The following is a 10,616-nucleotide window of genomic DNA, read 5'->3' on the forward strand; positions in this document are numbered from 1 at the left end:
CTTCTAACATCAAGGAGCCAGTGGTTGATTTTGTTAAGCTATGAAGCACCATAAAACACAGTAAATTGAAAAACAATACTAAAATATCAGCTATATCCAAGTGTGCATAGAAAACACTAGCAGTAAACAATATTAATTGCCTGGAAAAGTCTGACTTTTATTCAATATTATTACTGGTAGAGGCACTGGTAAGTAAAATAAAATAAAATTTAGGGATACAAGCAGTTAAGCAATAAACTAATATAATCAGAATCTGTCTCTTTCAACATCTTACTTATGTGTTTTTGATATATCAGTTTCCTATTTCTCATTTTAAAATACTTTGTTGTGTCCATTGTTACTTTTGTCATCATTAAAAATTTGTCTTTTTCATATTTAGGATTTGCGGAAGCTTTTTCCATGCTCTCAACACCCTGGCTGACACAGGTACTCACGTGTCCGTGAACCAGCCACGGAGTGACAGGCTGCCCCAGAAAATTGATTGGCTCAATTACCTCCAGTGATTTGACTTCTTTATCTCTCCGGAATGACTTTTCACTAGAGCAAAGCAGAGGTTTCCTAAAGCTGCTTTGTGGATTACTCCTGCTTACAGGAAATCACCTCCAAGATTTGTTCTGACCTCGCGTCTATGACATCCGGAGAGGAACAGCACGGATCGTGATCCTAATCCTGATCCTGGACCTGCTCCTTTGCTTCAGGAAGGTCTCACATGGGATAAATGAACCACCCCTCAACCAATTTGACACAGTTATCCAGACCTTTTTCTTCTGTTAACCTCTTACAAGTAGCCACAGATAGTCCAACAAGCATTTTCTCCTGACATCAGTTATGTTTGGAGCACCCGTTACACACTCCAAGATGAAACATTATTTTCTATTTGCAGATTGTACACAGTTCTGCTTCTCTCTTAATCCCACCATTAACAATTAGCTAAATTAGTGCCAGACACCAAATCAAATATGTCTGTTTCTGAATCCTCAAATCAGAACTCATTGTTTCTGTGTGTGCAACATGCTTCATGTCTGTGGGAATGTATTCACACCCTCATTTCTTATGGTTTCTTAAGCCTCACATCAAAATGAAAAATGGTCACTTTTCCCCCTCATCCATCTAGACTCGGTGCCACATGAGGACAGCCCAAGATGGACTCATCAAAGTTGAGTAAATGGGCTGGACCGGGCACGCACCTGTCGAAGTAAGGCCTAATTTAGTGCTTATCAGAGCAAAACAGAATAAAAAAAGGGAACCATTTCAGAGGGGGTGAGGACCTTCCGCACCCACTGGAAGAGTCCCGTGTGGCCGTGGACAGACGACAGGCAGGAATGTGGCTCTGACTGGTTCTGTGTCCTGCATGCAGAGCAGGTTATGACCCAAATACTCTGCTCTTCGTTTAGTATCCTTGACTTTTAATGCGCCCATGTAGATGTGATACATAGATCGTCATTGACACAAATAAACTTGTTTTTATCCCATTTTCACATTTGCTGCTAAAAAGCTGCATTTATATTTCTCACCAGGAATTTCAGGCTTTCTACATCCAAAGCACCTAAAGATAAACACCAACCAAAAGAAAGATATTTTTCATATTTTTTTATTGTTTTTGCCTTTGCCAGAAAGCTATATTTACTAAAAAAAAATAAAATAAACAATTAACATGTACTGTACAAATCGTAGCATTTCTCCCTTTGTTTACAAAAGAGAGAACATGAAGATTTATGCAGGAGCCACAGAGGAAACCTCTGTCTTCGATGTAGATACTTCAGAGCCATCATCCACTTCTTTGCCAAAGAGCTTCATAATGCAAACGCGGAACTGCCATGGCGACAACAGGAGACATATTCAGCAAAATGACAGCACTTTCAAACATAAACGTGCGACGTGTGTGACAGCCGTGCCCACCTGTCGGTTCATGAAGACGTAGATAACTGGATTGTAAATGGTGGCGCTCTTGGCAAAGTACGCAGGCATGGCAGCAGCCAGAGGATGGAAGGCATATCCCGGGTTAGCCGCAGCGAAACAGGCAAAGAAGGTGTACGGTCCCCAACACACACAGTATGCCAAAATCATGACAACCACCATCCTGGACACTTCTTTCTCAGCTTTCTGGGTGGATTCTGATTCCTTCTGTTGCATGGCAACCTGTGATTGACAGGAGGACGCCGTGAGAAACTCTGCACACTGTAACCTCTCTTTGAGCAGAGAGCAACCGGCTGCTATCGACTTACTGATCTGATAGCCAGCCACACTGCAAGGTAGCACAAGATGATGATAGCCAGAGGAATTATACAGCATGTGATCATGAGAACGATCATGTAGGACTGGACTCCTGGGTCCTCGCTGCCGCTGAACACATCAGGTCCACAGGAGGTCTTCAGTCCATGAGGCCAGTACCTGATGCAAGAAGACCTTGAGTTTCTGATTTTCATTCTTTTTAAATCAAGAAAAAACAAACTGACAAGATGCGCATCAAGCTACCTGCTCCATCCGAAGATGGGGGGGGCACACCAGGCTGCTGACCACACCCAGGAGAACACAATTCCCCCTGTGGCCCATTTGGCATCGAACTTGACGTTTCCAAAAGGCTTGCACACGACGACCCATCTCTCCCAGGAGATGATGGTCAGCGACCAGAGAGCAGCGATACCTGTGTAAGGACGTGGAATGCTCATTACTGGCGCACACACGCGGCATTTTACTTCAAACACACTCCGAGTGCTCACCACAAGTGGAGACAGTGTAACCCTCAAAGACGCACATTGGATGTCCCAGAATAAAGTAGCCAAAAAACTGATTGCATACGCTAATAGTGCTGGCAAAAACTGTCTCTCCAAGATCAGCAATGGCAAGATTGACCAAGATCCAGTTTAGAGGATGACGGAGTTTCTTGAACTTTGCAGTGGCCACCAACACGAGACCGTTGGTGAAGACAGATAAGACGACCACAATAAACATCCAGATTGTCGCGACGTTGTAAACCCATCGTGGAGCAATGTGGTAGTTGGGCCCCTCGAAGGGATCTGAGGAAAGAAAACAGAGCAAACTTATAAAGGAGACGTCGCCATACCTTAAATGATCCTATTTCTAGTCTGTCGGTAATAATTAAGTTCTTAACTAATAACAATGGGGCTGCAGCGCGGTACCTCTGGTATGATTGCTGTTTGTGTAAACGAAAGCGGATCCTCTCGTTGTGTCCTCGTGGTACCGCCTGGCAGCAAACGACTGTTTTCCCCATTCCTCTGCCATTCTGATTGCAGGAGGTCACCGGCAGTTGGCCTTTCTTGTCTCTCGCAGGCTCCGTGGGCGACTACTGAGACACCTCTGACTTTAGCTTTTATACTTTTGCTGCAGACTCTGAATTGGATTATCAAATTACTGCTGTGGTGTGCCACTCGCTCGCCACTACCTGTGCAAGGTAAGCAAAAGCGAGCGTATTTTGAACGGTGATTAAAGTTATCAGCTTATCAGGTTAAGACACAAAATGCACTAATAATCTTGTTTGAAAGCGGATTTAAGTCCACTCCATTACACATGGATTACTTCTGAGACATTTGATTATCACACTGATGCAAATTTTAGGCCATCGTTGGCCAAAGGAGGTGTGATCGACGTACGTTAAACGGATCTTATTTCTTTATTTTTAATATTATTTTGGATGCAGGACAATATGGTTCATTTTGACACCTTATATTGGGAATCCTTTGCACAATACTGAGTCAAATTAGCAGGGTAAAAAGAGCCCGGTGGCAAAATGATTATGAAATTTTTATATAATTCTAAAGATTTTGCAAACATAAATATGCAAACTTTGTGCATAAGAGGACAGCCGATTCCTAAAGCTGAGCGGATAAGTGGTGACTGACAAGTTGTTAATAGACGTCAGGTGAGTGGAGTCAGACCCCTTTAATCCCTCCGGAAAGACGAGTTCACCTCAGAACAAGGATTCTTTGGCACTTCTTTGACCCAGCAACTCACGTCATAGACCTTATGGCCCCAAGGGCAAAGTAGGTATCGGCACTTCCGCGCGAACAAAAGGCGGCTTTCAGAGTGTCGAATACAAACGTCACGATTTGCAGGTTCCACTGACAATGAGGATATTAATAGTCATATCCTAGAAACCGCAATCTATCTAGAAAACAACAAAGAAAACTCTCACACAGTTTTTGCCTTTTTTTTTAAAGTTATTTGGACTCCAGACTGTAGAAAATAAACCTGCGTTAAAAGCAACAGTGGTTCGTTTGTGAAGAATTAATTAACAATACGTATATGTAAACATTTATTAAATTCAATAATTCGACACACATCACTGCAAGTTTCTGGACAATTCCTTTTATTTCAGTGACAAGAACAGGCATCATCTTGTTATTTCAAGTTTGTGGCCCAGTTGCTCCAGTATCCATGAGGTCAGGGGCTTGATTTTGGGTGCTGGAGGTCTGCACGGTGACCTGTCTTAGATCCAAACCCCAGATCTTCGCTGAAGCTGCATCTTCTTTGGTCAAATGTGTAAATGGTTATGCCCCTATACCCAACCGGCACATGTAGTGTGTGTAAAACTATAGTCTGTTCATTTACATTTGTCTTTGCACACGTTCAAAAGACTAACACAAGTCCGCTTTTTCGTTTTCGAGGTCCTCGCGGTGAAGTTTGCGCTCGGTTGCTTCTGGAAGCTTCTGTGCTGTTGATCAAGCCAAACTTGGGAGTGTGGCCTAGTTTCAGCACATTTTAGAGATATTTAATGACGTCCATCAGGCTGACAGCATATGACCTGATCTTATGGGCAGAGAAAGGGGAGCAGCTATTGTGAGAGTGTCTCCCGTCACTAACTACACTCGAAGTAGGTTGATCCATTGAAATCTAGGTGACGATTTCTAATGTCTCAAAAAACCAAATAAGATTACAGGGACAACTCAGGGTCCTCCACAAAACAGATTAACACTGAGTGATTACTTCTGGCAGGGCCTCTCCGTAACACTTTAATCTCTCCGGAACGACGGTTCATTGCGGGATAAAGCTGAGGATAACAACAGCCCTTTACTGCTTTATATAATATGATGATTCTGGGATTGGTAAGTCTGGAGTCCACATTTTACATGCAGGTGAGCTGGCTTCCACATCTGTGAGAGGAGCACTTCACACCAAGAAGAGGATGGATCCTGGAGAAATATGTAATATTTTTTACATTGTTTAATTACAAATAGACCTCAGTTTCCTAGATGATTGAGGATTAAATCTGTTAAACTGTATTTAAATGTTTGAAAAACAGATTAGTTAAAAATGTCTAAAAAAAGATGCTAATGTTCATTTCAAAATGAGTAGTTCATCATTGAATCGCTGCCGGTTACTTTCCTGTGATGATGCGATATTTCGAGGGCAGGTCTGGAATTCCGCTAGTTCTGAACTATTCATGTTTGGTAAAAGTTCACTACTAGCAGAACTCAGATTTGCTCCCGACTACCGTCGAGGAAATCTCCCCTTCTGCTGTCTGAAGTGATGGATTAGGCTCGGAGTTTGAGAAGCAGCTGCTTTTTATGTCCACTTACTGTGCATGATTATACTGGTGTGGGTTAAACAAAGCCAACCTTTATATGGCCTGATGTTTAGCTCACATCAGGAAATAAGACTGTTCTTAGTCTATGATATGTGTGCATGTTAAATGTCCGTACAGAAAATGTCTGCTCATTTATGATTTATTTTAGACTACAGGTGTCTTACTGATACATATTTACTGCAATAAAGATGTATTCATTTATGAAAATGTACTTCAAATTGGTCCAGTGTGTGTGTGTGTGTCCAGGCACCAGGTAAGAATTTGTTATTGAACTGTGCATGCTATGCAATTGGGTTCCATTTCTTATTTCCATGTGTTGAATAATTTGGGGTATTTGTGTGCTACTATAACATACAAAGAGTAGGAATTTTAAAATAAAGACAAAGCTAATCCATAGCATGATATATTTATTTCACTTGGTTTTTTTTACATTTTTGTCTTTGCATACAACTCTTGATGATAAGAATATTAGAAGCCCACTCAAAGCTATTTACAATATCTATGTCACAAACAAGCTTCAACAACTTAAGAAGGTGAAACTTTGGAGACTTCAGTGACGGATTGACTTGATGATTCCTCATCGTCGCCTCCACTCATTCCCAGCATTTTCTTCATACATGAGCGGAACTAAAAGGAGAAAACGAGACAAGGAAAATTTGTTACTGAGGAAAACATCTTTCCCCTGTCGTTTCCTTGAATCTCCACTAGAGGGCGCAGCCGATCTTAATAAGTCCACAAAGGTCGATTCACCAACCTGTTTATTGAGGACGACGTAGATAATAGGGTTGTACACTGTGGAGGCTTTCGAAAAACAGGAGGGGATGGTCGCCAGTCTCAGATCAAATGGTGTCCCACGATTATTGACAACCCACAGAGCAAAACTTGCATAAGGCAGCCAGCACACCAGGAAGCCTAATATCATGACCACCACCATCCTGGTTACCTCCCTTTCTGCCTTCTGGGTGGACGCAGACTCAGCCTGGGCCTTTGCTGCCTGCGGGGAAAGACCAGATCAGACAGAAGTGAGAAAAGTGTGACATTTTATATTTCATTTTTCTCTATTATTGCAGAGCCTGAGCTGCTAAAGTCAAAGTCACATTTGAGATAGAGGCAATAGGATGAAATGGACATAAATGGTGTAAGAATCCTGATTTAATCATATTTAATAAAGGTATGAATTAAGAGTACATTAAGACTATAATTTAAAATAAAGAAGAAAACTATTAAAGTTGCATGTTTGTACAGTTAGGAACTATATAATAATGTCTCATGAGGGAATGTGATAGGAACTTACAACAACTTATTTATAGGTTGAGCTTTAAATCAGAATTTTCAAGTTTAAAGTCATGACTGCGGTCATGAATTCTTCATATTTTGATGATCAAAAGCTGTTTCTCTATTCTTCCATGACTGAAAAATGATTTTGTCCAAAAAACACATGAGCTAAAACAGAGCGTAACATTTGGAGGAGATGTTCTCAAACAAAGCACACAGACCCACTTTCCATCCACTTAACATAGCGTAGCCTTAACCTCCTGTGTACACTCTACACACACAATAACGCTCAGTAAAGATGCTTCACTTACGGATTTCAGCATGAAAAGTAGCTGCGAGTAGCAGAAAACGATGACAAATAAAGGGACGGCAAAGCCAAAGCCAAATATGAACATCACATAGGACTCGTTGTTATACTTGTTGCCAGTCGTATACCAGTCTGGTCCACAGGAGCACTGGAAGCCCTCTGGGATATACCTAAACACACACACACAAACACACACACACACACAGTGAATCTGTGCTGTTCAGGAGGTGCAGAATAGCTTCACTTTGTTGGTTTTTAAGGTGATACTTTAGCTGCTGACTGCAGTTACCTGCTGGTAATAATCACTTGTTCATACTGACCTACTCCATCCAAAGAGAGGAGGAGCTGAGATGATCAAAGCAAAGAACCAGGTAAATACGCAACAAACTATAGCGTGATCGGGTTTGAAGATGAAGTTCCCGAGCGGCTTGCAGACCACCAGCCATCTCTCAAAGGCTACGACAGCGAGAGACCACAGGCTTACCATACCTGCAACCAAAACAGAGAGGGATGAAATCGCCGCAGCCTGGTCCGTTTCAAACGAGTCGGTCTGGTGCACAAGACGTCTGTCTCAACGACATTAAAGAATCCCTGGCTCATTAAAGACTAAACTCTCTATTTAATATGTCACTCTTTAAAGTCCTTACCACCAAGGGTTGCTGCAAATCCCTCGATCTTGCATCCCAGGGGACCAACTATCATGTATCTGGCAAAGAAGCAGCAGAAGCAGCAGAAGGAGCCCACAGTGGTGACCAGGAGGTTTGAAAAAGCCAAGTTCACCAGGATGTAGTTCAGATGGGACCGGAGCTTCTTATATTGGATAGTGCATGCAATTGTGAGCACATTTATGCCTGTACCAGCCACAAATAGGAAAAACATGAATGCTGACATCCCGTAAAAGATTACAGGACTCCCCAAGTGATCCTGTGGGACCAGGAACGGGCTGAGGGCTGTGATGTTGTCAGTGTCCAGGGGAATGGGGATATAGAAGTCTTCTTGGAATTCATGCTGGCGAACTCCCCTCATTCTCATCTTTTAGAGTAGCAAATAATATAAAAAAAAATCAATACTTATGAAAAGCTCTTTTCATAAGTATCCTAAAACGCTACTGTAGTTAATCTTAGATCCAAATTCATGTGACAGCAAGGCCGTCTCGCTCTCGCTGGAGGGGCGTTAAAGCCACATTTATAGGAACTTTGAGGACTCAACTTAATTGGCTTATGGGAAGGATTTGTTTTACCAAAGCTCTGCTTCAGCGGCCACACAGAGTCGTACTACCACACGTGATGCGCGGCCTCTTATCATTGGTTCACCTTGAAATTGGTGAAGGTGTGTTCCAAAGCTAAGAGTGCATCAGCATTCAACGAGCATTTATTCTTTTTGTTACTGGACTTTAACCTTCAGATCTTTTCATAGTAGAGTCAGATTTCACTCGTGGAAACCTCGCTTTCAATAATTGTGACAAATAAACACCTTCAATAACTGACAGCCATCAGTCATGTGTCATCAGTTTTAGGTTCCCGTTTGGTGTTCTTCTGGTTTTGACTGTGTTTGGTGGTTTTTAGCCTTTACTTCAAATGAGTATTATTAAAGTTACACCAGATATTCTCATGATTTCATTTAGGAGTGATTTTTACCTTCTGCATTTACTGTAAAGACTCTGAGACGAGACTAAGTCGGCGCCCCACCCAAATTAAAGGAGGTAATGATGTTGTCAAACTGGATTTTGTCATTTTTGGGTACGGCGGGCCTTTAGTTTCCTCATGTCTTTTTCCTGTTTTTTTTATTTCTCTCTTCGGTCTTGAAACACCTCCGCCTCTTTTTTAAACTACCAGACAGCAACTGTGGTTGATTTGGCTGCTTTTTGTGAGGATTAGACAAACAACAGTGTTCTTAAAAGCAGCAGTTCTTCTTCTTTGGACGTTTCTTTACATCAAAAGTTGGAGCCACTTAATAATGCATCTGTTTTAAGGAAGAGTGCGGCAGCATTTGCCAGCTAATCTGATTTCACATAATAGTAAGTCTGATAATCTCATGTACTGTAGCCTTTTATAATCCACTCGAGTGGGTTAACACAGACTTTGTGTCACCACCTTGGCCCTCTGCCTTTTTCCCCAAGATTACCGGATGTGCAGGGCGCTGACGACACCGACCCATTACAGAAAACTGTTGTAGATGATAATAAAGCGACATGTTGAAATCACGGTCACACCATCAGTGTGTGTGCCTTTCACTCACAATTCACCAAACAGAGACTAGAACACTCGGCAGGACCACGTTTGGAGAAATTAGTCACGATGCTGATGAGCATTTTCATTGAGCAGCAGAAAGGAAAAAAACATGGAAGGTCAGATGTGTAGGATTTTTAAGCAGCTGTTGCCAATCGTCAACAATAATCTGCATAAACATGCTTTATGATATACGTCTTGGATGCGGGGAATCCTCCATGTGGTTGTACGGTAGCCAGGAATGGTCAAACTTGAATATAAACTTCAGTATTCAGTACCATCCTTCATATGCTATTACCCACCACTTTAAACAACCATAAGTAACAAAACGATACACAAGTTAAGTCCGTTGGTGTCCAAGCTGGTTGCATTGAATCCCTTGGAGAGGTTAATCCAGTCAGGACTAATACTCCTTACTAATCGTATTCTGTCTGTGTAACCTGCTTGTTGCGCGAATTAGGCTGGATAATCTTGACCTTTAATATGCTATCAGGAAATGATTAACCTCTCTTCAGCATGTCCAAAGCCAGTGTCACAATTAGAATGTGGGATGTATCTCTACCTCTTTAATAAACCTTCAAAGTTGCCTTTGAAAATATCCTATATGATGGTTAACAACACACGACTATCAGCTGAAGCCTGAGGCCAGTACAGGAAGTAAAATCCTACACTAAAAAAAAGAAAAATCCAGTTGCTTCAGGGCTCTCAAACATTTATATATTTCTTTAAGTGCTGAAATGAATGCGAACAAACACTCTACACAGGCCAAAGTAAAGCCCTTACAAAGCATGGACTTGCCACTAAAATGGTTTCTATAGATACAGAATAATTCTTTGAGATTACAGTTCAATAGAGCACTGACACATTGACCAACATCAGCTGATTGGTCGACTGTGTGATCACAACCTTTAAATGCTGGAATTAAAACCATCAAAGTGTTCACGAACACAGAAATGTGAACCAATTCTGACTGGAGAAACTGTTGTGATATTTATAGTTAAAATCCACACACATCTTGTTCAAAAGAATCTCCAACTGCTGCCTCGGTAATCCTGGATGCATGTCATTTGCGAGACTTTGTGCTTTTATCTTGTTAGGCCGTCAAAGTTCAGCCCTCCACTTGTTGTCTAAGGCTCTTAAAGAATGTAAACCCACACAAGCAGCGGAGATTAGAACTGAAGATCAGTGTGTTTGTCTCAGCTCCACTGACCTGGAACTCCGCTGTGCAGCTCACAACACACAAGCATCATTCGGATCAAAA

The 10,616-nt window shown here is 41.8% G+C and overlaps 2 protein-coding genes across 2 annotated transcripts; both read right to left on the reverse strand.

Moving 5' to 3' along the window:
* Positions 1–1,573: 1,573 nt before the first annotated feature.
* On the reverse strand, positions 1,574–3,417 carry LOC130524534 (red-sensitive opsin). Its single transcript, XM_057030776.1, has 6 exons — positions 3,141–3,417; positions 2,721–3,017; positions 2,476–2,644; positions 2,226–2,391; positions 1,900–2,139; positions 1,574–1,812 (listed from the first exon to the last, which is right to left on the reverse strand). Exons 1-6 carry the CDS (start codon positions 3,241–3,243, stop codon positions 1,714–1,716), a joined length of 1,074 nt encoding a protein of 357 aa, XP_056886756.1. The 5' UTR covers positions 3,244–3,417; the 3' UTR covers positions 1,574–1,713.
* Positions 3,418–5,935: 2,518 nt separating this feature from the next.
* opn1sw2 (opsin 1 (cone pigments), short-wave-sensitive 2) lies at positions 5,936–8,299 on the reverse strand. The gene is made up of 5 exons (XM_057030777.1): positions 7,775–8,299; positions 7,448–7,616; positions 7,132–7,297; positions 6,300–6,539; positions 5,936–6,172 (listed from the first exon to the last, which is right to left on the reverse strand). The coding sequence occupies exons 1-5, from the start codon at positions 8,157–8,159 to the stop codon at positions 6,071–6,073; spliced, it is 1,062 nt and encodes a 353-aa protein (XP_056886757.1). The 5' UTR covers positions 8,160–8,299; the 3' UTR covers positions 5,936–6,070.
* Between the last annotated feature and the right edge of the window lie 2,317 nt (positions 8,300–10,616).

Source organism: Takifugu flavidus, chromosome 4, assembly GCF_003711565.1.
Source record: "Takifugu flavidus isolate HTHZ2018 chromosome 4, ASM371156v2, whole genome shotgun sequence".
NCBI classification, from domain to species: domain Eukaryota; kingdom Metazoa; phylum Chordata; class Actinopteri; order Tetraodontiformes; family Tetraodontidae; genus Takifugu; species Takifugu flavidus.

What these genes read in the sequence shown, in the direction of transcription:
- LOC130524534 (XM_057030776.1), bottom strand. Translation starts at nt 3,243, where the DNA reads ATGGCAGAGGAATGGGGAAAACAGTCGTTTGCTGCCAGGCGGTACCAC. An exon ending in AAACAGCAATCATACCAGAG is followed by an intron (nt 3,018 to 3,140) that starts GTACCGCGCTGC and finishes TTCTTTCCTCAG; the next exon opens with ATCCCTTCGAGGGGCCCAAC. An exon ending in TTACACTGTCTCCACTTGTG is followed by an intron (nt 2,645 to 2,720) that starts GTGAGCACTCGG and finishes GTCCTTACACAG; the next exon opens with GTATCGCTGCTCTCTGGTCG.
- opn1sw2 (XM_057030777.1), bottom strand. Translation starts at nt 8,159, where the DNA reads ATGAGAATGAGGGGAGTTCGCCAGCATGAATTCCAAGAAGACTTCTAT. An exon ending in ATTTGCAGCAACCCTTGGTG is followed by an intron (nt 7,617 to 7,774) that starts GTAAGGACTTTA and finishes TTTTGGTTGCAG; the next exon opens with GTATGGTAAGCCTGTGGTCT. An exon ending in TACTTTTCATGCTGAAATCC is followed by an intron (nt 6,540 to 7,131) that starts GTAAGTGAAGCA and finishes CTTTCCCCGCAG; the next exon opens with GCAGCAAAGGCCCAGGCTGA.